This window comes from Corapipo altera, unplaced genomic scaffold (assembly GCF_003945725.1).
Source record: "Corapipo altera isolate COAL_440 unplaced genomic scaffold, ASM394572v1 193, whole genome shotgun sequence".
Classification (NCBI taxonomy): Eukaryota; Metazoa; Chordata; class Aves; order Passeriformes; family Pipridae; genus Corapipo; species Corapipo altera.
In genome coordinates this window covers 894,028-919,711 of record NW_020884996.1, presented here as the reverse complement: position 1 = coordinate 919,711, position 25,684 = coordinate 894,028, and the positions used below count along the sequence as shown (strand labels likewise).

Here is a 25,684-nt window from a genome sequence, read left to right as displayed (position 1 = left end):
GACAGTGTGACCATGGGTAAGGGCTGGGACCTCAGACAGTGTGACCGTGGGTAAGGGCCGGGATCCCGGGCGGTGTGACCATGGGGAAGGGCTGGGACCCCCTGCTCTGCCCCCGGCTTCGCCTCCGCGCCCTCACGGTGTCGGTGTTCCCTCCTCCACCAGCCCTGGATCAGGATTTGGCCGGGAACACTGGAACGGAAAGACGTTTACCAGCCAGTTTATGGGCAATAATATGGTGGAAGCAAACTTTTTTTTTTTGCTTGATATGTTCAGGCGTTGTGTCTAATAAACTGCGTTTGCTGAAAAGTACTGCAGTGCTTTTACTGACAAAAGGAAAGTAAATAGGGTTGTTTTTTTTCTTTCCCATCGTGCTCTGTAGCCAAGGAGAAACCGTGTATTTGTCTTGCATTGCCTTTAGAAGAGGAAGTGAACAGTGAAGAGAAGAGCAGGGAACTCGGGGGACTGCTCCAGATGGAGAGCTACATGGTTGAAGCTCCTCCGGGTTTTTTTGATGCAGCTCTTTACCAGAGTTTGCAGCTATATCAGTGCAGGGACAAGGTGCATAATTCAGTGAACAGGATGCTGCTACTTTGCAGTGTCTTAATGCAATTCAAAATCCTTAATTAAATTTCAAAATCAGTTTACAAAAAAAGAATAATTCACAAACTCAGTCCATTTTTCTGCTACCTAGAAATCACTGCGAGCCCCAGGCAGGCAGAGGAGGAAAGTGCCAGGACCAGTGGTCTGCAGGGGAGAGCAGAGACATCGGGGTTGCTCTGTGCTCTGTGAGGCGGATTTGCAGGGACCCGGGGGCTGAGTTTGAGTGCAGGGCCCAGGCAGGTCTGGGGAGATGCTGCAGAGACACCTCTGCTCCCCTCTGGTACCTCCTGCTGTCCATTGTCTCCTCGGGAAGGGCTGTTACACCCGCACCGATCACCCGGCAGGGTGTGGTGCCTCACCTGCTGGCAGGGGGGGCTCTGGGAGTGCAGGTGAGGGGGACCCACCTGCCACAGGGGGAGGAAGCCCAGGGAGCTGGATGAGACAATGATGCCGAGTCTCATTGCAGCAGCTGGGGTAGGATGTCCCTGGGAAATGGGAAGCAGATCTTCATTGTCCCTTGTAGCTACTCTGAGTGTCGAAATCATGCTCGGTGTGAATTCTCGGGTCACTGAGGGTTTTGTTTTGGTTTTTTTACTTCTCTTTTACAGCTACACTGGGAGCTGTGTTTGGCTTAGGTACCTGCCTCAGTGCCCAAGTCCGGGAGGAGCCACATAGTCCTTTGGACTATTTTGTTGGTGGCTGTGCATCAGGAGCTGTCGTGGGAGCAAGAGGTAACTGTGCACAACACCTGCAATGAAATGAGCCCTGGCTGGTTTTAGAAACTTTTGTCTTGGGGAAAAATGTTAAATAATGTTGGTGTCAGGCTTCTTTGGTGAAGATTCATCTCAGCCTCTGATTCATGCACTCCATTGTACAGGTCTGCTAAAATAAACAGGGCTACAGGAGGGAGGACGTGGAAGGGAACGTAAAGTGATGCACAGAATGAAAGCAGGACTGACCTAATACTGCCAGTTAGAACTACCAGTTATACCTGAAAATTGCAGGATATGAAAAATGTAGTTGTGGAAATACGTGTTCTCTTGGCAACAAGTGTGATTTATTTTATGCACAAAGTACAATCTAATGTCTGCCTTGTGAATTCTTCACATGGTCTGAGGGACAAGCTGTGTCCTGCTGCTGTTGCTCCTGTGGCCCTTTGTCAGGCTTGAGCAGCTCCTGCAGATGCTAACACAGCTCTGTTTTCTGTAGGCATTCAGACTTGAACCTAAAGAAGTGAGGGATTTACTTAGGTTGTAATCATGGTGAAATAGAATTTATCTTTACTTTTCCTAGTTGATGAGCCTGATGAAAGTTCAAAGCAGTGATTGTTACTTTTGTCACTCAAATGAGCCATTTAAGATTGCCCATGTAAAGGGATGGGGCAGTGGGTTGTCAAAATTGGTATTTCGAATTGCAAGCTAAAAGCGTGAGAAAACTCAATTTTATAAAAAGGTTACTTTTCCAATCTCTCTGGGCAGACAGTGTTGCTGATGGTCAAGGGACCTACGAAAAATGGCAGAGTCTGTTGAGATCTGTTGCACAGGACTTGTGCCCTAACTGGTCTTTTTTGGTTTGATGTGTTTTCTCCAGCTCGCAGTTACTTCGCTGGCACCACGGCTTGTCTGGGGCTGGGATTCACTGCAGCCCTCCTGAAGATTGCAAACATTGAGGGCTGGAGGCTGGCGGGACCTCCCAAGCTGTAAATGTCACCTTTCCTCCCTGTGTGTGAGCTGCCTTCCTAATGCTCTGTGTACTTAGGACGTTGTGTAATAAAGGTTTGGTCAAACCAGCAGTTGTCACAATATTGTGGTGTCGTGTGGCTGCTCCTGGTGTTTGGGCTGAGGTGCAGAAAGCTGGAGGGGAAGTGGGATCTGCTGCTCCTGCAGCGATTTCTGTGTTTTGCCATTTCTGTGTTTTGCCTCCCTCTCTCAGCATTGTGTGCACAGGTGTGAGGGCTGCACTGGAGCTTCAGGGTGATCCTTGTAGTCTCCAGTGGGTCCTGCAGGACTTTGTGACAGGGATTGGGATTGCACCACACTGAGCCCATCTGTGAGGGTCTGGAGCCAAAGCTTCTGCAGTGGTGCTTGGCTCTGGGCTGAGATGGGGAAGGTGGGGTGAGGAAGGAGGTGTGGGTTGCCCACAACAAGGTGTCTGTGAGCCTGGGGGCTTTGTCCAAAAAGCATTTCAGGAAGTGCGGAGCCAACAGCTTCAGGGTTGGAATTGAGGAATATCTGAAGCTGAAAGGGACCCTTGGGTGCCATCTGAGAACTGGAGCGGGTTGCTTATAGCTGTGTCTGGTTCAATTTTCTGTGAACAAACTGAACCATGTCAAGCAAACCCAGCAAGAGCATGAAGGCACAGGATGCACAAGGAGAGGTGAGAACAGGATCATTCCACCTGGAGAAAAGGTTAAGGGCTGATCTAATGGCTGCAGAAAGGGCAGGCTCAGGTGTGCAGCAAAGTTGTGGGAAGTAACAAGCACAAGTTGAAGGTAAGGAAATTCTAACTAGATAGAAGGAAAAAAACCTGGCAGGCAGGGTAGGTAAATGCTGAAAAATGGACTTGGAGAGGCTGTGAAAACATCTTTGGGACTACAACTCAACTGGACACGTGGGAATACTGGGGTACAGAGATGGGACATTAGGGGATGGGTGTGTGAGTTATGGAGACAGAGAATGTGGGTATGGGGGACACAGGTGTGGGACAGGGATGTGGGGGTGTGAGGGGAGGGAACAGGAGACAAGGAGATTGGGGCACCAGAGAACAAAGAGGAAGGGACAGTGATAAGGGGGGACACAGTCACAGCCACAGCAGGCTGTGTTGCTCCGGTGTGTGCTCTCTGTGGGCAGGTGGGGTCCTGGGCAGGGTGCAGGGTCATCCTGGGGGCATTTGGCTGGGCCAAAGGTCTGGTATCCCCATGTGCCCTTGGGGCTGGTACCCCCAGCCCTTTGTGTGTGGGTCAGTGGGGCTGGGCTGCAGCTCAGAAGCACAGTGGGTGGTGGCAGAGGTTTCACCCCTCACCATGGGGATGGGGGAGCAGGAGGGTTGTCTGTCTCCCACCCAAGGACTTCTGAGGAGGCCTCACTTCACCCTGGGCTCTGGAGGTGAACAAGACTTATAGAGGGATCTGATGGGCCAGAGACCTCCAGCAGGACCTGCCCAGGGTAACTCCGGGTTTACAGAAGCTCCTGGCAACTTCAGCTGGCCCTGCTGCTTGTCCTCAGGGAACCTGCTGACCCCACTGCCCCAGCCCAGGATTCGGGGCCTTGGACCTCCCTCTGCCTGAGCCTCTCCCAGCTCCTGCCTGGGGCCACGTGTCCCACCCGGGCTATAATTAACTGGGCACATTCCTGGGGGGTCACAGGAGTTTCCCGGCGCGGCGGCAGGCGGTAAGGGGGGACGGGTGCAGGGCACAGCATGCCATGCCGTGCCACGCCACGCAGCAGCGCAGGACACGGCACACGGTCCTGCCGGGCTGCGGAGCGAGGACACGCGACACCGACACCGCGCAGGCAGCGAGCGACACGGGGGTGTGGGGGCCACAGCGGGCGGTGCAGCACCGTGTGTGACGCAGTGTGTGCCACGGGAGCCAGCACACCCCGGCAACCCGTGGGGCGGGGGAGTAGGGCACACAAAAACCTGTCACAGACAACCCTCAGGGCGATGTGTCCTGATCTGCGATGATGGGCAGTGTGACATGAGGGGCAGTGTGACATGAGGGGCAGTGTGACATGAGGGGCAGTGTGACACACGACAGGCAGGTGCTGCCGTGCACCACCCAGGTGTGACAGGCCCTTTCCTGGGAGCTGTGCCAGGGACCAGTGGTTTTGTTGTTCTTGGAGCATCAGCAGTGTCAACTATGGGGCAACGGCAGAGGAAGGGCTTGGTCGCATCTGCTCTAGGACTGCAGGTCTGACTGGGGACAGAGGTTTGGGCTGTGGGGCAGCAACGTTGGCTGTGGGGCAGTAGCTTCATGCTAAAGGTTCAGTGATGGGGCAGATGAGGGGATCAGGCTCAGCTGTGGGGCACTGAAATGGACTGTTGGTCTCAACTATGGGGCTGCAGTTTTGCCAAGGAGCATCAGATTCAGTGATGGGGCAGTAGCAGAGCCTGGTGGCCCTGGCTGTGGGGTAGAGGCTTTGGTGGTGGATCCAGTGGCTTTTGCTATGGGGCAGTGCCAGTGGCAGGACCCCACATCTCCAGCCAGGACTCCTGCCATGGGCAAGAGGCTCCAGTTATGGGGACAGCACCCTGACCTCTTCCTCCATGTGTTTCCACAGGCAAGATGTGGGTTGCAGAGGGATCAGCCCCAACCCAGTGGAGCCTGCGGGATGGGGCCCATGCTGGACAGTTCCTGGCTATGGCTGACAACCTCCGCACCGTGGGACAGCTGGTGGATGTGGCCGTGGGACCAGAGGGTGACAAGGCTCATGCTGTGGTCCTGGCCTCCATCAGCTCCTTCTTCCTCCGCTTCCTGGAGGGCAGGACCAGAGGGCTTTGCCAGGACTCCCCACCCCATGTCCCTCTGCCACCTGGGGCCACGCTGCAGGGCTGGCGGGCTGTGCTCGCCTTTGCCTATCGGGGAACTGTGCCCCGTGGCCAGGAGAAGGAGGTGGAGGAGGCTGCCCGGGCTCTGGGGGCCCCCCGGCTGGTGGCCGCCTGTGCCCAGCGACTGGAGATTGACCCTAAGGAGGAAGAACCTGAGGCCCTGGAGGAGCAGTGGGAGACACTAAGAGCCATGGAGCAGCTCCATGCCAAGGGCCTGGGCTGTGACCTCCAGCTCCAGGCAGGGGATGAGGTCATTCCAGGTGAGCTGGGGGTGAGGAGGGGGACAGGGCACTCTGGGATAGCCAAGTTCCCTCGTGGGGATGAGGCTCTAGAGGTGCCTGCAGGGCTGCTCCCCTTGGCAGAGTTGGGAGTTTGGTGGGCACAGGGACAGGACACCTGAGTTTTGGGGGCTGCACAGCGCAGAGGGTCCCCCTCTGCCCTCCACCATTCTTCCTCCTTCCCCATAGTTCAGCGCCTGGCCCTGAGCTGCTCCTGTGACTTCTTCCGAGCCCTCTTCACCTGCCCAATGCGGGAGGCCACCCATGACCCTGCTGCCCCACTGGTCACAGGGCTGTCCCCGGCCGAGCTGCGCCTCCTCCTCTCCTTTGCCTACACAGGAGCTGTAGCAGGGCCATGGCCCGTGGTCCTGGAGGCAGCTGAGACCTCCCTGCGCTACCAGGCCTGGGGGCTCCTCACTCTCTGCCTGGATGTTTTCACCCATGGCCTGACTCCAGAAACTGTCCCGGACGTCCTGGCCTTTGCTGTGGCTTATGGACTGGACGAGGTGGGCCAAGCAGCAGAGAACTACATCTTGGCCACCTTCCCCAGTGTGGTGGCTACACCGGCCTTCCTGGATCTGCCTGCACACCTTCTCATTCGCCTCCTCCGCTCTGATGGTCTCAACGTCCTCCATGAACTGGAAGCCTTGGAAGCGGCCTCCCGGTGGCTTTTGGCCAATGGAGATGGCCAGGAGGATCTAGCCAAGGAGGTCCTGTCGTCTGTCCGCTTTGCCCTCATGTCTGGCCTGGAGCTGAAGAAGATCCCGTCAGTGACTGCAGGGGTGGCTGACCCCAAGGTCCTCCGCGAGCTCGTGGTATCAAGTTTCGCCCCCACGGCTCAGCTGCCGTGCCGGGTACGTTCCTTGCAAGAGGTGCTGGTGGTTTGTGGTGGAGACAAAGTGACGGGCAACCTGGCTGCCCGGAAGCCCAGCAGACACCTCTGGTTTGCAGATCGCTACCTCAGCGCCGTGGGGCTGGTGAAGCAGGTTGAGTGGCGGGCACTGGGGCACCTTCCTGATGGCCCACGATTCCGCCATGCTGTAACTGTGGTGGGCAACAATCTCTACGTCCTGGGTGGAAAGCACTACTACGGGGTCCATGACACCCTGACCAGTGTCTACAGGTGAGAGCTATAGAGGACTTGGAGCTGCCGTGTGGCACCAGGACATCGCGGGATCAGAGGAGGTGTTGGTGGAGCTAGAGTGGCCCTGTGGACCCAAGATATTGAGGCATTGCAGCTGGTCAAGTGGGCCCAAGGTGTTCTGGGATGGGTTGGGTGAGAGGTGCCCTCCTACTCTTGGGTGTTATATGCTTTTTGGGGGTGGGGCTGGGAGGCTCCCATGTGGAGATGCCTCAGGTCGTTACGGGTTTGATATTGCCCAGAAGGAGGGGATATTCCCACGCAAGGCTACCATGTGACCCCAAGGCATTCTGGGACTGACAGGTTGTAGGTGGGTTGTTGCCCTAAATGGTGCCAACATGAGCTTTTGGTGTGGTGGGTAACAGGTAGTCTCTTGCCTCTTTGCCTCTCAAACCCAGGTACCAGCCTATGGATGATTCCTGGGAGCGTCTGGCCAGCATGACGTGTGGACGGAGCTGCTTTGCTGCCGTGGCACTTGGGAATTTCATCTATGCCCTGGGGGGCAGCTCAGGAGAGCTCTACTGCACAGACACTGTGGAGAGCTATGACCTGGCCAATGACACCTGGAGGTGAGGCCGCTCCAGCAGATTCCTGCTTCCCTCTGCCTCGGACCCTCTTACCTTGGCTGTGGTACCCACTGAGAGCTTTGGGTCACTGAGCCTCCAGTGGAGGACAGGCCTCCAGTGGCCTTTGGGAGGGGTCTATGGGGTGCTGAGCAACTGTATCCCTTGGGGACTGGGTATTAGCTGGTGTTGCCTAGTGGGTGGCAAATGAGGTTTTGGCCAGTGGTGTTTACTGGAGGTCTGTTGGCCATCTGCCAATGAGACAGGTAGTTTGATTATCTCACTGGCAGAATGTTCAAGGAGTGCTCTGTTGGGTTGTTGGCCGATGTTATTCATTGAGGGGGTTCACTGTGGGTTGACCAACGGTGTGGGGACTGCAAAGTGTTGAACAGTGATGCTCCTTGGGTATCTGTTCTGTGTCAGCTGATGTTGCCCACTTGGGCTCACTGGGTGCTGGCCAGCATTGTCTGCTGAGCAATGGAGACATGGCTCGCTGGGGATCCCCTGGGTGGTCAGTCACTGTGGGACAGCCCTGCCTAACCTACCCTTCCCCCCTCCCTCTTTCCTTGCCCAGGAGGTGCCAGCCCCTGCTGATGGCTCTGTGTGGGCACGCGGCGTGTGCCCTGGACGGCGCGCTCTACGTGTCGGGTGGCTGTGACGAAGCGTGCCAGTGCCAGGCGTCCTTGCTGCGCTACGTCCCGGGTGCATCTGCCACGTTCCTGGCCCCCATGAACGGCCAGCGAGCCGGCCACATCATGGAGCAGGCGGGTGGGCAGCTCTATGTGGCTGGGGGCCTGTGTGAGAGGGCTGGGCGCACTGGCTACAGGGACCAGCTGACCTTTGAGGTCTACAACCCCAAGCAGAACACCTGGGTTGTCCTCAGCCCCCTGCCCCGTGCCCATGTAGTTGGGGGTGCAGCTGTGCTGGGAGGGGAACTACTTGTATTGGGAGGGTACAGTCATGAGACCTACCAGGACACACACTTGATCCACGCCTACCAGCCGGGTGCCCGGCGCTGGATCACCCGGGGCACCTTGCCCCATGCCTATACTGACCTACAGGCCTGTGTCCTCACTGTACCCACTGCCTTGCGTGGCCCCAACTGCCTTAAGGACCCCTGTGAGATCACCTCAAACTCCAAATAATACTTAGGAGGGCTTAAAAACTGTGCACCCCATACTGGGATCCCCAGGTAGCATCAATATGGGACAAAAGTGCCCAGATCCCTCCCCCAGAATGGGTTCTTCCCTCAGTTTCCATCAACCCTTCACCCCCAGGGTACGTGACCTAGACTGTGGCGATCCTGTGCAACACAAAGATTCCCCATACTGTAACCCTGTGTCTCCAGGAATACTCAACCCTCCCAGTTTCCCCCCAGCCCCAAGTTGAATAAAAGTGGCTCCTGAACTGCTTGTCTGGATCTGCTTGTTTCTGGTGGGGAACCCAGACATCCAAGTGCTTCTTGCAAGAAACAGGAGGAGAGCAGGAGACCAATGACCTGAGTGTCCTGGATGGGTGGTGGGGACCAGGAAGTGTGTGGTGGGCACTGGGGCTCTGGGTGCCTGTGTTCACTGGTGTGGGGTAGGGGGGATGTGTCTCAGGATTGAAAGGCATCCTGGAGGGCATGGAGGATCCTGAGGGAACAGAGTCCTGGAGGTGCCAGGGTTTGGGGGATTTGATGGTGGAGTAGATAGGGTACAGTAGGGGGTCCTAGGGGCTTCAGGGTTCCTGGGTGGTTTTGGATTCCTGGAGTGACCTGGAGTGCTGTGTGGAGAAGTGAGGGAATTCCAGGGAGGACTTGCAAGGAGAGGCAGAGGTAATGTGGGTTCTAGGAGGTACTGGGGTACCAGTGGTACCTTTGGGGAGAGAATTGGGTGACCTCAGACATGTAGGGGAAGGTGGGGAGGTTCTCATGGCTCCCCAAAATAGTATTTTAGGTGTAGTCTAATAAGTGCTGAGCAGAGGGGCATAATCACTCCCCTTGGTCTGCTGTTAACCCTGTTAACCCAGCCCAGGTTCCATTTCACTCCCTTTGCTGCCGGGTGGATTGCTGAACCTTGTTCACCTTTCTGTCCACAGAGACACACAGGTCTTTTTCCACAGTTCTGCTCCCCAGCCAGTCTGTCCCCCACTGGCACCATTGGGGGACTTGTTCTTGCTGCAGATCATGACAGCACAGGAGCTGCTCACCTTGGTGTCATCCCAGGAAACAGGAATAGAGAGGACAGTGTGGTTGGAGGACACCACCAAGAGACAGACAAGTGCCTGCTTACAAACACAGCGTGTGCATGTCCATGGACTCACCTGCACAACCAGAGCTTGGCCAGCAGACACACTGACATGGGTGAGTGCTCATCCCAGCTGGCCAAGCACAGGCACGTGTTCCTGTGCTACCTGGACCAAGTAGTTAATCTGGCAGAAGGCCACGCTGACCCACAGCAGTTTGATAACACTTTTGGGGCAGCTCAAACTGCAGCAGCATTTCAGGCTGCAAAAGTGATCCAGAGGATCCAGCTGTTGCATCTGTGGACCAGTGCTGGGGCCAGCCATTCGACCCCCATCAGTGATGACCACTGTCTCTTTTTCACACCTCCCAAAATGTTTATGTGACATCTGCACAGTTGGTCACAAAGTTATGCCAGTCCCTGAATGCTTTGTCCTAACGTGATCCCTTACGAGTCACATCCGTTGCCCTCCAAAGCCTCCCATCCTACTCTCCCATTTGGGTCCTACTCCCATGGTGGGTCATGCAGAGACACCAACACCTTCCTTAGCTTATTACCTGCCACTAGGAGGCTTTTCCCATGTGATTCAGCACTACAGGGAAGAATCACACGTTTGGGGCAGAAGTCAGGAATCCAGGTATAAGTGTGTAGTTTTGGAGGCCAAAATACAAGAATCTAAGGCTATTAGAGAGCATTCAAAGGAGACCACAGAGATGGGGAAGGGTCTAGAGGGGAAGGGCATGAGTAGCAGTTGAGAGCATTTGGCTTGTTCAGCAAGAGGTGGACACTGGAAGACACTGAGGGGAGACCTCATTGGGGTCTGCAACTTCCTCACAAGAGGAGGAGGGGCAGGCACTGAGCTCTGCTCTCTGTGGCCAGTGACAGAACCCTAGAGAATGGCTGGAGCAGCATCGGAGGAGGTTGGGATGGATATTAGGAGAAGGTTCTTCCCTCAGAGGGTGTTTGGGCACTGGAAGAGGCTCCTCAGGACAGTGGTCATGGCCACAAGACTCCCAGTGCTCAAGGAGTGTTTGGACAGTGCTCTCAGGCACAGGGTGGGATTGTTGGGGTGTTCCAGGCAGGGCCAAGAGTTGGACTTGATACTTGAAGGTCCCTTCCAACTCAGGATATTCAATGATTCTATGATTCCATGGACTTTTCCTCTGTCTTCACTATTCCAAGTACTGAAGGCAAATTTGTCATTCACTGTGCCCTTCCAGGACTGTGGCAGGTCCAATGAAATAAAACCAGCACTCCTTTGAAATTCAAGCACAGAATATTTATTATGTGATTAAGAACATGGCACTGAGTGAGAAGCATAGCACATCTTTGCATGCATCATTTGAACAGAAGCAGCTGGGACACAGAGCACAACAGAAGCTCTGCTTGCCCTCCCTCACCCTGAAACCAGGCATTGGCAGCCCCAAACTATCACTGACCAATTTAGGACACTATCTTCCCCTGCCAAACACCCAAGTCATTATTTTAGCTCTAGAAACCTCAGGCTGCTGGAGAATACTAGAGGAAGGAGCTGGATAGCTTCCCTCTGGGCAAGCAGATCTTTCCCATGTAAAACAAGTTCACGTGAAGCAGAGCCACAACCCTCCATCTCTTTCTCTGAGCATACAGAAGCATTTACATGGTGTTGCCAGCATATTTCACTCTGACATGACCCATGGCACTGACACCTCTGTCCAGGCTGTAAGCAGACAGGGTCCTCAGGAAGCTGAGGTCTCTGACCATCAGGTTCTTGGAGAAAGGCTTGGCTGAAGGAGGACTGTGGTGGACCCACAGCTCCTTTCTGGTGCAGAAGGAGGAACCTGCAGGAGGACTGCGCTGTATGCCCAGATCTTTAATTGTGCAGTAGGTGACCTCAGGGCACAGCTCTACTTCCTTGATGGTGCAGAACGTGGGGCGCTGGAGGGGGCTTTTGAAGCTGCTGAGATGCATCACGGGGCTTCCTGCTGACTCCCCCCACCCCAGCAGCGGATACTGCACCTCTTGGGTCTGCAGGGACCGGTGCCAGAAGGGTTGTCCCACCAGGCACATCCAAGCCAGCCAGCCTGCTAGAGACAGCATGGTCAGGACCAGCAGAGCCAAGGAAACCAGGTAGAGCACCCAGTGCAGGAGGCAGCAGTGCCTCAGCAGCCACTGCCCCCACTGTGGACCCTCCCCACCTGCCTGCAGAGGCAGCACCGGCGCTGCCTGTCCTGGGATGGAGCACGGGCAGAGGGGAGGACGTGCAGCTGGGGAGGAACGGGCGGGTTGGGTAACACGTGTGGTGTCCAGGGGAGCTGGTGGTGTTGGGGCACGAGTGGAAAGCATGGTGGTGGCTGACATGGAAGGAGGAGATGGAGATCTAACAGTGGAAGAGGCCTCTAGCGTGGCAGTCAAAGGCACTGCTGTGGAGTTGGTGAGAAACGTGCCAGTGGATGCCATGAGAGTGGCAGAGGTAGTACTGTCAGCAAGGGTGGTTTGGGGCAGGACACTGTTGCTGGGAGGGGTGCTGCTCATAGGGGTAGGCAGTGAGGTGGCAGAGACAGGGGTGGTGGGTCTGTGCAGGGTGCTGGTAAGAGCAGCAGTGCTGAGGGTCCATGTGGGTATGATGGGAGGACTGGATGGTCCAGGAGTGGTGGTGCTGGGAGCTCTGGTGCTTTTGGACACCACAAGCAAAGTGCTTGGGGCAAGGGTGGAGGTACAAGGGGTGCTCAAGGAAGGTCTGGTGGTAGGGAGGGGAGGCTGGGTAACAGCGTGGGGCATAGTAGTGTGCTCCTTGGGGATGGGTGGATGTGGGGGCAAGGTGGTCAAGGCCGTTTTCTCTACTGTTTCTTCCCCATAATTATAGTCATCCTCTCCGCCCTCATCTGCATCCCCCGTGTTGCCGCAGTCGGGCTGGAAGTCAATGACAGGCTTCTGCTGGTGCTCAGTGGGGCTGTGGCACAGCACCTTCCTGGGGGCCAGCTCCACCTTGGTCTCCTCCAGGCCCCGCTCCGGGTGGTAAACGCTGCCGTCGTTCTGCCGGATCCAGGCCCGCAGGTAGCGCAGGTCACAGTCGCAGTGCCAGGGGTTCCCGGTGAGGAACACGTACATGAAGACGTGCCCCTCGGGGAAGAAGTTGGTGTGCAGGGTGCGCAGGAGGTTCCCCGAGAGCCAGAGGGTCTCCAGCTTTTGCAGATCCTGCAGCAGCTCCCTGGGGAGCTCCTCCAGGAGGTTGTCTGAGAGGTCCAAGTCCTTGAGTGCCCCCAGCCCTGCAAAGGCCTCCTGGGGCAGTGTCCTCAGCCGGTTGCCTCTCAGGTCCAGGTCCTGCAGCTGTGGCACGGTGCGGAAAGCCCCTGGGGCCAGTGTCACCAGGCTGTTGTTGGCCACGGCCAGGCGGGTCAGCGCAGGCAGGCCCTGCAGGTCGGGCAGGGTTCCCAGGTTGTTGTGGGAGAGGATCAGCTCCTTCAGGGATGGCAGCAGGTCCCCGGTCTGCAGAGTCACCAGCCCGTTGAAGGACAGGTCGAGGTCCTGCAGTTGGGTGAGGGGCAGGAAGGCGGCGGTGGAGAGGGACAGCAGGTGATTGGCACTGAGCAGCAGGATGCCCGTGTCTGCAGGCAGGTCTGGGGGCACTGTGCTGAGAGCCTTCCCTGTGCAGTTCACCTCCAGGAGGTCCTTGACCTTGTTCATCTCCGAGGGGCAGGCCTGGGCTGGGGGCATCAGGGCCACAAGGGTGAACAGGAGCAGGGCAGGGACTTGCATGGCCTGGAGTGGGAGAGCCGAGTGGCATGAGTATGGGCAGGCATGCACCTGCACACTGCCTTTCTTCCTGTGCAAGCATCATTTGCAGCAGAGCTGGCATCCCCTGACAGACCCCCTGGGACCCTCTGAGCTCCACAGCTCCTCCCTAGGAGGGTGGAAGAGAGGGATGAATCTCACACCTACTGACAGCACCCACCCCATCACCTTGTCCTTGGAGGACAGCAGGCTCAGCAAGGAGATGTCATTTCTGCCCTTTTGCTCACATTGCTCTCCTCTGTAGGGGGGTCAGAACCTGACTCATGGGCCTCATTGCAGCGGTGCCTCCTCCTCTTGGGTAGCATTTCTGTCCTCACCCGTTCAAAAGCCACGGCTCTGCATTGTTCCTGTCCCAGTGCACCCACACCCAGCCCAACCCAGACAAACCGTGGGGTCAAAGAGGCTCCCTGAGTATGCTCTTACCTGACACCAGCTGAGCCCTCTGCTGGATTTGGATTCACAAGGTAGGAGCACAAATCATCCAAAAAGAGATTCCCATGCACAGATGTGTCTTCCTTGATGTGGCACCCCTGTGGACGCTGTGACTCACCTGTGGATCTTCCAGTGTTTGCTCTGCTGCTGCTCTGCCTCCTCCTGCAACAGCCCAGGCACTGCTCTGGGGCAGCTGTAGCAGGGGGCTGCCCAGCCCACTATCAGCATCCCCAGCTGTGGGAAGGGAGCTGTGGCTTCCTGAGCAGCCAAACCCATCTCCTGCCCTTTCACACGGCCCTCACACTGACCTCACTGCTACACCACCATCTCCTTGGAAAATTCTCAACTTTATTTCAACAGCTAAGTCAACTGCAGCCTTTGTGTGCACACAGAGGCATTGCCCCAGCAGCAAATGGTTGTGGCCCTGCACTTGATCCTGCTCATCTTGCTACTCAAGTTGTTTTTCCCCTGTAGGACCTGCAGAAGCAGGGGAAAATAATTCCATTGGCTTCTGGAGTGGAAATGGGCAGGACCTAAACGTGTTCAGTGGTGTCAGCATTGGCCTTGGCTTCTGAGAGGGGGTTGAGGTGGTCATAAAATGAGCTGAGGGTGAGGAAGATCTGCTTCCCCCCCTTCGTTTTCAGACCTCAACAAAAAAATGTTGCAAGATTCAGACTAGAGGAGAGCCCAGAAATCAAAGGATAAGTGACCAAGGAGGCTCCAACTTCACATTTTCCACATAATTGCCTTTAAGAAACCAAGAGTTTGGATCCTGTTATTCCCTTCTGCCTGGAATAGTCCCATTCCTTGTCTGAAAGCTACTGTTGTCTGGCTGAGGATAGACACAACCCACAGAGAAACGAGAGCTCAATCCTGAGCTTTCCCTGGGGAGGTGCCCTTGGAAAATTTCTTTACTGGGTTGTTTTAAAACCTGTAACTGCAAGAAAACTGCCCTGATGGGGTGAGGGGAACTTATGTGCTGTGGTAAAACCACCCACCTTCTGTATCCCCATTTCCCAAGAGCTGGCAGCACAGCCTGGGTGGGAGAAAGGCAAAGCCCCCCCATTGAGGGGCCAAGAGAGGAACCATAAGACTCAGCCAAGGGAGCTGCACCCCACCAGGAGCACACCCCCAGCTTCTGTGACAGCAGAACCCCAGTGCCTGTTCCCACCAGCAGGGAGAAACAACTTCCAACGTTTCCTTATTTCCCAGGGATTCCTGAGGTCATCAAAAGCTGCACCTCTGTGGCACCACACAGTTCAGCTACCAAAGGTGTGCAGAGTCACTCATGATGAAAACAAACCAACCCAGCAGCCTAGGATCAGATTGTACTGAGGGAGCACAAAAGAGGGATCAGAGTGCATCAGCATGCAGATAGGATGGTGTGTGCTTGTCCAGCTCAACCCTAGCACCTACATGGAGCCCACTGCCATGGCCTCTGCCAGTTCCCACCCATCATCGACCTCTCTTGTGTTTGCACTATACTTTTAAAAGATATTTTTAGCTCTGTGTCTAATGGAAATCCCCTGGGTAAGTCTGAGTGCTATCAGGAAACAGCCCAGAATTTACTCTAGGTTGTCAGCACATCGACAGCCAGGGATGGAGCACAGGATTTGGTGCAGGATTTGGGAATCCACAGAGTCGGTGTTCTCTTTCGTGAGCAGAGATAGGACCTGAGGGACCTGAAGCTGTGTCAGAGGAGGTTTAGGTTGGACATCAGGAAAAGCTCTTCCCCCAGAGGGTGGTGAGGCACTGCCCAGGCTCCCCAGGGCACTGGTCACATCCCCAAGGCTGCCAGAGCTCAAGGAGTGTTTGGACAAAGCTTTGAGGGACAGGGTGGGATTGTTGGCATGTCCTGTGCAGGGCCAGGAGTTGGTTTCGATGACCCAGATGGGTCCCTTTCAACTCAGGAGATTTTTTTCTATGACTTTGTGGTTCAGTGATTCCATGATTCCATCATTCTATGGTTCCATGGTTCTGTGACATGAGGTTACAGTGCAGTGGGCCCAGAGCACTGGCACAACGTTTTCATGTTGTAGCCAAGTGCCTTTTTGTTGCAGGATGAGCAAGTCAGACTTTAATCTGGATTATGCAAGTGAGACTTTGCAGAGGTTTGTTTTTCTCCAAAGATCTACTGCTTTTGTAGCCTAATAGAAGCAAAAGCAACTTAAGACAGATCAGGAGAGAACCTCCTGTGTTAGGAGACTCCTTTGCTGACTTTTGAGACCATTTTCCTCTTGGCATTCAAGCTATTTAAAAAAGTGAGAATAATCTTGCTGCCTTTGTCTGGTTATCAATCCTGAAGGTTTCTTGAAAGGTGTTGTTAGAGTGTTGAGGTGGCAAAAGCTCAAAGTTACACATAAAATTTGGCTTTTAGATCTGTAAAGCAGTTCTCTGAAGTGCCACGTAATTACACATTAACATCCATTCTTATGAACTAACTAATGTTTTTTTCTGCATTTGTGGTGTTTCCAGAATACTCCAATGCTAACACCCTGAAGAACTCATCAGTGATAGCAGAGTCCTGGCTGGAGCAGTCACAGCTGCCAGCAGAGGAGAAGCTACATGAGTATGAAGCATTGGATTCCTTCTGAGGGGTGTCAGTGTGTGAACTTTTTGTATGGATATTAGTTTACAGAGGCATTCAGACTCTATCTTGTTAAAGCTGTTCTTAATTTTTGTTGTTGAGGGGTTAGATTTTAATGTATCTGTCCCAAAGCAGACTTACATTTTTAGGCCTGCTGGGACGTGGGGTTCAAACTCCAAAAATAGTGATTTTTAAGATCATTCTATTGGGTTTGGTCTTGGGGTTGATTTTGCTGAAAGCCAAGTTGCAGATCCTGTTTTCTCTACATGAAGAGACTCCCTATTGTATGGGTTTGCTTTTATTGAGTTTATAGTAATCACATTGTAATAACTATATATTATTATAAATAAAGTTATAATTTGTTCCCATCTCAGAAGAGTCTGATTGTCAATGTTTGACTGTTTCTTGCATTTGGGAGGGTGGGGTTGGGGGGTATGTGGCATGTGTTCTTAAATCCCTGATGTGGGGCTTTTGCATATTATCTGTAGAGGAAAGAGCAAGGGTTGCCAGCTCTTGACCCGTGAAAACAAGAAATTTCATCCATAAGTGATTCCTATCACTTTCCTAAAAGGGCCTAAGGGGTTATTGGAAACCAAACTGTGTCCCAGTTTGGGCTGGGATAAAGTTAAATTTCTTCACAGTAGCTTGTATGGGGGATGTGTCTTGGATTTGAGCTGAGAACAGGGTTGATAATGCTGAGAAGTTTCAGTTAAAAAACCCCTCATTCTTAGGGTCAGAATCTGTGACAAACAATCTCAATGACAAACAAAAAAACTATTAAAAAAAATGTAGAGCCCAAACCACAATTTCAAGATCCAGAGGATGATTTTTCAGATTCAACCCCAAGTTTTTCAAGCACAAACCCTAGTTATATGATGCAATCCTCAAAAGTATGGAGACCAAGATACATTTTAAATCACCAAAGCCCACATCTGGGCGAACAAATAGCCAATTTAAAGTCCAAAATCCTGGTTTTAGTCTACAAAACCTCATTTATAAGTGTCAAGGCTTACACTTTTAAAGTTCAAAGACTGATTTAGAGGGCCCACAGCATCATTTTTAAGGCCCGAGGTCCAAAGCCTTATTTATACAGTCCAAAGGCTCATTTTTGGCCCCAAACCTTCCTTTTTAGTTTGCAAAGCCTCCCTGTCAGGGACCAAAGCCCCATCTTTAGGATTCCACCTGCAGTTTGGCCTTCTCTGAAACTTCAAGACCCATTTCCTCACGCACTTATGAGTAAAGTAGGTCCTGAGAGTAGGGTGAGAGTGCTCATCCTTCCTCCTCTGTGACAGTGTGGGTGTCCCCTGTGTCAGCCCAGGCAGTCTGGCTGCAGGTGGCTCAGCTTCAACAGCTTTTTGGGCAAGCTGTGGCATTTCTACCTCCCAATTGAAACGGGGAGCTTCGGGTTTTAAGGGCTGCAGGATGTCTTGTCGTGGCTGTTGCCGCTGAGGATTAACCCACCGGTGTGAGGCAGACCAAGATGGACTTGTGGGAGGGGGCAGAGCCCACCTTCGTGATGCCCAGCATCACCCCTGGAGGTGCAGGGATCTGCAGCCACCACAGGAGTGTCCCCAGGACCCACCACTGCAGTGTTGTGGGGATTGCAGCCACCCTCAGGGTATCTCCACATGGGGCTGGGGTCAGCAGTGCTGGGGGCAGCAGTGCCCAGTGCCAATGCCCAGGGGTGTTGGAGGGTTGAGACCCAGCAGATACAGAGTGAAACTTGGTTTTTCCTTTGCTTTCCAGAGCAAATGGCTGCCTGGGACACAGTGGCTGGCTACGTCCAACAACAGCTCTTGCTGCACAAGGTGGGACAGCACCTCTATCCTCCTCATCCACCCAGAGAAGTGGGAGGTCCCCTTGGCTATGGAGCACTGGCTTGCAGTTCCCTTTGCTCTCCTCAGAAAGCAGGAAACCCACCTCAAAAGATCCCGTTCCACTTTCAGGAAACCACCTCAGAAATTAGGAGCTGAGGTCCAAAATTGAACATGTCCAGGGATTGCTTCCACACAAAAGGAACCAGGACAGAAAGCTGTTGCTGGCATTTACCTTCCCTGGGCAGCCTAAAGCTTCATTTCCTGGGATGGGAGAGGAACCAGTAGGTTCACCTCCTTTGCAGGATCTAAAGGGTCATTTGTAGGATCTCACCTATTAATTATTTTGTCCCTAAAGCTTCCACTTGAGGGCAAAATCCTAATTTCTTGTCTTCCAACCCACCTTATATTACCTTTATTACCTGTAGTACCTGATTTGTAAGGTCCAAAGTTTCATTTGTAGGGTAAAGGTTCATTTATAGAGTCCTAAGCCTTTTTTTAGAGAGTCCAAAGGGTCATTCTTGGGCCCAAACTCCCCTTTTAGCTTCCACAGACTCTCTCTGGGACCAAAACTTCCTCTTTAGGGCTTAGTTTGCAAACTGGCAGGTTCAAAACCTTCTTTTAAGCCTCCAGAGCTTTGCAGGGGGCAAACACAGTTTGTGGTAATGAAGCATCCTTTGAGGTTGGCCATTCTTTGGGTTTGGGTCCAAGAATGACCGATGCTTTGGGCTCTCTAAGGAAGGCTTTGGACTCCACAAATGAGTCTTTGGACCCTACAGATGAAGCTTTGGACCTTCCAAACAGGACTTGTGGCCTTCAAAATGACACTCTGAGCCCTTCAGATGAGTCTTGGGTTTGTGCCTAAACAAGGAGGGTTTGGACTTAAAACCAGGAGTTCTTGGGCCCTAACAATGAAACTGTTATGTCCTGAGAAAGGACTATGGTTACTAAAATATATGGATACTAAAGGTATGGCCTTAAAATGGGATTTTACACCCTAGAAATCAGTTTTTGCACCTTCCAAATGAGGTTTTGGACATGAAGGACATAAGGCTTTGAGCCCTCAGTGAGGAGTTTGCACCCTAAAATGAGGCTTTGGATTCCAACACGCTCTCCTGACAGGTGGCTTCCAAAGAATCCTGGAGTTTTTTTAGTGAGATGAGCAAGCCAGGGTGAGAGAGCAGCTGGGTGGGGGCCTGGCACCCAGCACAGTTGCTGAAGGTGTTCCTTTGGTACTGCTAGTTCAGGGTCAGCCTGAAGCCGACCCTGAGGGCAGAGAAAATACATTGGAAATGAACTGTAAGAGCCCAGGTGATTTGGACACAAGTCTCAAGGACACATTCCAGTACCTGGGAAGAATGAAACAGAAGCCCCCAGAACACTGAGTGTGCCAACCAAAGCAGTGACCAGGCTCACAGCCCTCAGCAGCCTCCAACTCCTCCAGCTGCTGCAGCTCCTGGGAGAGCCAGGAGCTCTGCTGATGGATGAACAGACCTTTGCCAGGGGAGGTCCAGTGACTTCCAAGTGTGAGAGGTGCCCAGGCTGTGGCAGCCACAGGGTTCTGTGGACACAAGGTGACATGGCCCCTTGCAGCCTCACGTCACAAAGGGGCAGAGATGTGGCACCTGTCCAGCAATTCGGACTTCACCTGCCCAATGCCTGGTATCCTGAGAAGCAGGCCAGCAAAAGCCAGTTGGACTGAGCTGGCCTTCAAGATAACCCAGCTCCTTTCTTTGCTGCTTGTGTGCCTGCATTTTTCCAAGCATTCTTTGTCTTTGGCAGCAGCTACAAGCACCAATGAAACCCTTTTTACAGCTGAAGCTGTTCTGTGGGTCACATTTGGGGTTTTTTAATTGTTGAGCTACAATTATGTTCTTTCCCAACAGGTGATGGGATTAGTGCTGATCTGATCTTTCTGGAAGGAGGATCTGACATCCTTTGTTATCCAGAGCTCTTCCATCTGTTTGTGAGAGGAGCAACACTCACAACAGGCAACAAGTCCTGTGAGTATCAGCTTTACCATCAGGCTTGAACTTTGTGAATGCCCACAGACAACGTGGCTGGTGCTTCATCCCTGAGTGTCAGTGGGCTGACAACCCAGAGTGAAATCTTGGGTACTTCCTGAGAGCAGCCAGACTGACACAGGTGGTCTTGGTTAGACACAAGAAAATGCATTTGGTTATTCTGCCACTGTTCACAAGACTTTGAAAGAGGACATTGCTCACAGAAAGAGCTGTCATGCACAACAGGGTCTCTGCTCGGTGCTTCCTTGCCTTCCTCACATTACAGTCAGGAAAAGGGAAGACTTGGCCTGATAATCCAAGGCTCTAGAGGGAAAAGGAGGTAGCCTGAGGGCCAGAAATCAGAGTGTGGCTTTGTTGGACTTTTGGCAGACTAAGCAGTGGAACAGACTGTTTTCCAAAACTGTTTCCCTGCCAGCAGATGTTAGTGGGGTGTTAGACTTTCCCAGTGTTTCTGGGTTGAGGTTAGAGCTGTTGTCCTCGGTGCTCCCATAGAAAACTCAAGATCTGAATATACTTTCAAGCAACAGTACTGTCAAATCTCTTCAAATGTAATTTCCTTGCAGCCATTGCCAAGGGAATGACTCCGGCACAAGGGATTCCCCTTGCCCCAGAGGAGATTTGCATGGACTGGCAGCAAAGACAGAGACCTGGGCCGGGACTCCGCAACCTGGGCAGTACCTGCTACATCAATGTCATCCTGCAGTGCCTGACATACACCCCCCCTCTGGCCAACTACCTGCTCTCTCGTGAGCACAGCAGGTTGTGTGAGTACTTTTAGGAACAGCTCCTTGTAAATCTCTTGAGCACATCCCAAGGATCCCCAGAACCTGGAATTGCATTTAGGAGAAGAGCAACCCTTCTTTGGCAGCCCCACAAGCTTGTGTCCTTTGAACACGAGCTAGAAGACGCTTGTCCTATTGAGGTGTGTCCATCTTCAGGAGGGCACCTCTTTCCAGCCCCGTGTCTCTGTCCCTGCAAGTTAAACCCTCTTGGCTCATTGCACTGAAAACTTGTGCCAGTTTAGCCTCCCTCTGAAGAACATCTTCTGTGCACTAAAATGTCCAGGGCTCGTTGGGACATTGGCACCTTGGGACAGGAGGAGCGAAGACTGTTCCTAGAACTTTAAGATCTCCATTAGGTTTCCTACTGCTGGGTGTGATTTGCTAACCCCAGGAACTTCCCTCCCTTCCTCTCCAGGTTTTCAGCAAGGCTTCTGCATGATGTGCATCATGGAAGCACATGTGAGGAAGGTCCTGCGTTCCTCAGCCAGTGCCATCTGGCCTAGGGCTGTCATCAAGGACCTCAAACGTAAGACATTTCAGGCACTTCAACAGGTCCTATCCCCTTCTTGCAGGGGAGAACCATTAACTTCTTTCTTAGTCATAGGAGAAGAATTTGAGCCTGACACGGCCGGAGATGCCTTTGAGTTCTTATGCTGTGCTCTCAAGGCCATGCAGAGAGCCTGTCTGAGTGGAAGCAGCAAGTAAGCATAAGTAAATAACCCCTTCAATGTTCCCAAGCCTGTTGGACTCCTTGATGGGCTCCCATCCCTATATATCCATATATATATATATTCCATATATATATATAGGGCATCCAACCCCATAAACTCTCTTCCTTGCAATTTATTTCCAGCTTGGACGTTTCTTTTCAAACAACTACCATTGTTCATCAAATATTTGGGGGCCTGCTGAAATCCAGAGGTACATTTCCACAACTATTGCTCCCCTTGGCGTTGTTTTTGCCCTTCCATCTGATAAACAGCATGGTCCTGTGACTGGCATAGTGGGTACCAAGAGCATAAACTGTCACTGTCAATTAACTTTCTTCTTCACTTAGCATTTTGATTTTCCTTCCAGTCACATGCTTGAGGTGCAAAGCAGTTTCTGATTCCTACAAGGCCTTCCTGCATATCCTTTTGGATATCAAAGTAAGAGGGCTTGCAGTTGTGCTTCAAGGGGTTCCAAGGTCCCTGTAGCTTTCCAGAACGGAACCATTTGTCTTAAAAGTGGATCCTGTGAGCTCAAGGGAGTTTTGTGGTGGATGGGAAGGGGAACGGACATCCTTTTGCAGAGGCCATGGCACTGGTTTCCACATGGTGCTGGCTTTAAGCTGCACAAGTAGCATTATTATCCCCTCTGAGCCCTTGACATACTCTCCTCCTCCTTGCCTTTGCCCTCCTTCACACCCATCTGGTTCCCAGGCTGATGGGTTGAATCAGTTTTCACTACTGATGACCCTGCACACCATTAGTAGCTGAGTTGAGTGGTGGCACAGAGAGAAAGCTCTGGATGGCCCCAGGAACCCCGGGGACATGAGGGAAATGTCCATCACCACACCCTCTTTCTGCCTCCTTCTGGACACTTCCCGTGGGGTCGTGGTGGGTCTCCTCAGCATTGGTTGCCTGGATTTTCATGTTGACTCCTCAGAATTGTTTGGGTGAGGGCATTTCCCACAGCTCAGCGGCTCCTTTCTCCCTCCTCCAGGAAATCTCATCCCTCACTGCAGCTCTGGAGGACTTTGCGACACCCAAGGAGCTGGATGGAGGAAACTGCTTCAAATGTAGCAAGTAAGATAATTTCTAATGACATATTAACACTTCCAGTGTGAAGGAGCTGCATGTCATCACAGAGAATCACGTTCTCACGCAGGTTTAATGCACAATAATGAGGTGCAGCTTTTTTTAATATCACCTTATGGCACGGAATAGCCTTAAAATACTGGAAGGATATGAGACACAGAAGCTTGCCTGGCCCTGCTGGGGCAAGATGGGGTTCATTTCAGCACTTGGCTCTCTGCTTGGTTTCAAGGTGTGAGAAGAAGGAGGTTACCATCTCTAAGAGAGTTACAGTCCATCATGTGCCCAAGGTCTTCACGGTGTGTCTGGAAAGGGCTGCTGATCACACTGGCAAGAAGATCAGCACGGTGTGTATGCAACTGCAGGGCAACCTGCTCTTCCTGGAGCATGACGTTCCCCAAAGCAGTACACTCTTCCAGAAGCTGCTGATTTGGGGTTTTTTCACATTCCCTTATGGGGAGAGGAGAGTTCCTGTGGGAAGACCAGCCTGGACTCTGCTCCGACAGAGCTGCTTTGGCTGAGAACTGTTTCCTGCCACCCAAACCATCATGTGCTGAAGGCTATTTCAATATGGTAGTTCAGGATAATTTCTGACCCACTTGGTCTCTCTGTAGTTTGTGGAGTATCCTGAGTACTTGGATCTTCTGCCATACATGTCTGACATGGCTGGAGAACCCCTCCTCTACTCCTTATACGCCGTCGTGGTGCACAGCGGTGACACCTGTCTTGACGGACACTTCTTCTGCTACACAAAGGTAAAGACCAGCTTCCCTCCTGAAGGGGAAAAAATGTGTGCTGGGGAAGACAAACTTTCCCATTAGTGTTACCTGCAGCCGGGGTTCTGGGGGAGAAGGTTTGTTTTGCGGCTGGATTGTGTTTGTTTCGGTGTGCTCTTGGTTCAGAACCCTGCAGTTCCTCTCCAGAGATGGGTGCCTTCCTTTGCAGGCCAGCAATGGACTGTGGTACAAGATGGATGATGAGTCTGTGGATAACTGTGGCATCCACGCAGTTCTCAGGCAGCAAGCCTATTTGCTGTTCTATGCCAGGTAATAACCAGTGTCACATGTTCAAATGTGTTTCCTTTTCCTGGATTTGCTGTTTGTGTTCTCACCCTCCTGAGTGTGAGAAGGGCCATAGGAGACAATTCCTCCCTGCATCCTTCAGTGCTGTCAATTCTGAACTACCCCACACCAGTCCTTCTCTTCCCTTGCTGGGCTTTAGGCTTGCTGCCCTATGTGAACTGCTCCCTTTCTACCCTCTGAAACTGGCTCACATAGAGAAGGGGACTTAAAGGGGCTTCCAGGAAAGATGGGGAAGGACTTTCTCAGGGAATATAGTGGTAGGACAAGAGGTAAAAATTTCAAAGTGAAAGAGAGAAGATTTAGATTAGATATTAGAAGGAAATCCTTCACTGTCAGGGTGGTAAGGTACTGAAATAGGTTGCCCAGAGAAGCTGTGGCTGCCCCACCCCTGGAAGGATGGCTTGGAGCAACCTGGTGTAGTAGAAGATGTCCCTGCTCATGGTAGGGGGTTTGGAAGGACCCTTCCAAACCAAACCTTTCTAGGATTCTGTGAACTGGGGGCCATAGAGGGTATAGAGATAGGACTTGCTCTGACAAGGGCAGACCTGGTGGGAAGACCCCAGTCGAATTTCCCGTTGGTGACTTTGGTAAAGTTGTTGTAAAAACTGCTCCAAGAAAATTCCTGAATCCCAGAGGAGTCTGCAAGGAATGCCCTAAACAGAGGTCACTCTTTTTTTTATCCAGATGCTCTGATTTGAAAATGAGAGAAATGGCGGCTTCCTCACCGACACCCTCCCATGCCCATTCCCTCCCGAGTGAGTGTGAGGGCAGCAGCAAGCAGGCGGGTTCTGCAGGACCACAGGGTCTGCCCAACAGGACCACACGGACTTGCTGCCAGAGGAAGAGCACCACGGAGAAGGCCCGGAGCAGATCCCTGCAGTGGGGCAGCTGGTTTGTCAACAGCACCGACTACGACAACTCAACAGGGAGGAAAAGGAAGAGAACTACTCCTCCGGGACGTGGCCACGCTCCCCAGGATGGCACAGCTTCAAAACCCTCCAAAAGAAGCTGCCAGAGAGCTCCTGCACCCAGCGCTGCTCAGAAGCAACCACGGCAAAGGCGGAGAGAACAGGGTAGATCACTGCGGCAGGGCTACAACCTCCGCAGACGGTTTGTGGAGATCACGGACTACCACCAGTCAGCAAAGAAGAGGAGGAAACATTCACCTGGAATCAACAGGCAGAAGAGCCAAAGCCAGGATTAAAACCGCTTGTTGGCCTCGCATGAATAATTTACGGGGTGTTTCCTTCTTAGGTTTTGGGGCAATCGGTGGAAATACCCGGTGTGGGATGTTCCACCGACCCTCACCTTCCCCGACCCACCCGCTCCCCGATCCCTCATTCCCTGCGCGAGTCGCACTGAAAGCCTCCCCCTCCACCCGCCCGCCTCCTCGCACGGCTGGCACGGGGGGCAGGGGTGGAATCCCCGCGGGGCCGGGACGCTGCCGCCGGGGCCGCGTGCATTGAATAATTGAATTTAATAAATTCCGTTTGTCAAACGGGGGGTAGGAGGGCTGAGGGAGGGGCGGGGCTCAGGGAGGGGCGGGGCTGAGTGAGAGGTGGGCGGGGCTGAGGGAGAGGTGGGCGGGGCTGAGGGGGCGGGCGGGGGCTGAGAGAGGGACGCGATAGGCTCGCGGCCGCAGAGGGGCGGGGCGAACGGGGCGGGGCCGCGGGAGGAGCAGCGTGGCTCCGCCCCCACCGCGTCACGTGACGTCGCCCGTGGCGACCGCGGCGCCCTCGCTGCGGGGCCGGAGCGGCGGCGGGAGGAGCGTGAGGGCCCCGCGGTCAGTGCGGGGCTCGGCCGGGCCGGGGGGAGCGGGCGGAGGGCTCTGGGGCACCCACCTGGGCCGGGCCGGGCCGAGGCGCCTGGGTTGTCTGTGATTCGCGGTGGCGCTGGGGCGGCTCTCCCGGGCGGCCGCGTTTGGGCCGAGCCGCTCCCAGATGCAAGACCTGGGGCGGCGGCTCCGGGCGGGCAGGGGCAGGGGCAGGGGCTCGGGGGCGCTGGGACCCGCGCCCGCAGGTGACAGAGCAGCCGCGGC

The 25,684-nt window shown here is 53.5% G+C and overlaps 4 protein-coding genes across 9 annotated transcripts in view; 3 read left to right on the top strand and 1 right to left on the bottom strand.

Annotated features, from left to right (window-relative positions):
- Positions 1 to 2,402, top strand: part of NDUFA11 (NADH:ubiquinone oxidoreductase subunit A11) — a 2,810-nt gene extending 408 nt beyond the window's left edge. The window contains exons 3-4 of the mRNA XM_027666585.1: positions 1,209 to 1,331; positions 2,191 to 2,402. Coding sequence (XP_027522386.1) covers positions 1,209 to 1,331; positions 2,191 to 2,303 — 236 coding nt within the window. The 3' untranslated portion in view covers positions 2,304 to 2,402. The remainder of the gene's footprint in view (positions 1 to 1,208; positions 1,332 to 2,190) is intronic.
- A 1,923-nt stretch (positions 2,403 to 4,325) lies between these two features.
- On the top strand, positions 4,326 to 24,495 carry KLHL33 (kelch like family member 33). Of its 2 annotated transcripts, XM_027666568.1 has the most exons (7): positions 4,326 to 4,510; positions 4,881 to 5,408; positions 5,616 to 6,549; positions 6,966 to 7,136; positions 7,705 to 8,280; positions 13,328 to 13,333; positions 24,485 to 24,495. In XM_027666568.1, the coding sequence occupies exons 2-5, from the start codon at positions 4,886 to 4,888 to the stop codon at positions 8,273 to 8,275; spliced, it is 2,199 nt and encodes a 732-aa protein (XP_027522369.1). In that variant the 5' UTR covers positions 4,326 to 4,510; positions 4,881 to 4,885; the 3' UTR covers positions 8,276 to 8,280; positions 13,328 to 13,333; positions 24,485 to 24,495. The 2 variants fall into 2 exon arrangements, with proteins under 2 accessions (XP_027522369.1, XP_027522368.1); XM_027666567.1 differs by lacking the exons at positions 13,328 to 13,333; positions 24,485 to 24,495 and having other exon boundaries at positions 4,329 to 4,510; positions 7,705 to 8,542.
- Positions 10,672 to 19,498, bottom strand: GP1BA (glycoprotein Ib platelet subunit alpha). 3 transcript variants are annotated; one of them, XM_027666571.1, is made up of 3 exons: positions 19,457 to 19,498; positions 13,553 to 14,038; positions 10,672 to 13,096 (listed from the first exon to the last, which is right to left on the bottom strand). In XM_027666571.1, the coding sequence occupies exon 3, from the start codon at positions 13,091 to 13,093 to the stop codon at positions 10,991 to 10,993; it is 2,103 nt and encodes a 700-aa protein (XP_027522372.1). In that variant the 5' UTR covers positions 13,094 to 13,096; positions 13,553 to 14,038; positions 19,457 to 19,498; the 3' UTR covers positions 10,672 to 10,990. The 3 variants fall into 3 exon arrangements, with proteins under 3 accessions (XP_027522372.1, XP_027522370.1, XP_027522371.1); XM_027666569.1 differs by having other exon boundaries at positions 19,312 to 19,487; XM_027666570.1 differs by lacking the exon at positions 19,457 to 19,498 and having other exon boundaries at positions 13,553 to 15,074.
- LOC113958389 (ubiquitin carboxyl-terminal hydrolase 42-like) lies at positions 15,643 to 24,874 on the top strand. Of its 3 annotated transcripts, none has more exons than XM_027666576.1 (14): positions 15,643 to 15,672; positions 16,037 to 16,158; positions 17,895 to 17,956; positions 19,849 to 19,965; positions 20,550 to 20,750; positions 21,184 to 21,294; positions 21,367 to 21,469; positions 21,622 to 21,689; positions 21,846 to 21,916; positions 22,473 to 22,555; positions 22,797 to 22,911; positions 23,179 to 23,319; positions 23,510 to 23,610; positions 24,331 to 24,874. In XM_027666576.1, the coding sequence occupies exons 2-14, from the start codon at positions 16,127 to 16,129 to the stop codon at positions 24,848 to 24,850; spliced, it is 1,725 nt and encodes a 574-aa protein (XP_027522377.1). In that variant the 5' UTR covers positions 15,643 to 15,672; positions 16,037 to 16,126; the 3' UTR covers positions 24,851 to 24,874. The 3 variants fall into 3 exon arrangements, with proteins under 3 accessions (XP_027522377.1, XP_027522376.1, XP_027522378.1); XM_027666575.1 differs by having other exon boundaries at positions 16,037 to 16,164; XM_027666577.1 differs by lacking the exon at positions 17,895 to 17,956 and having other exon boundaries at positions 16,037 to 16,160.
- Positions 24,875 to 25,684: the final 810 nt, after the last annotated feature.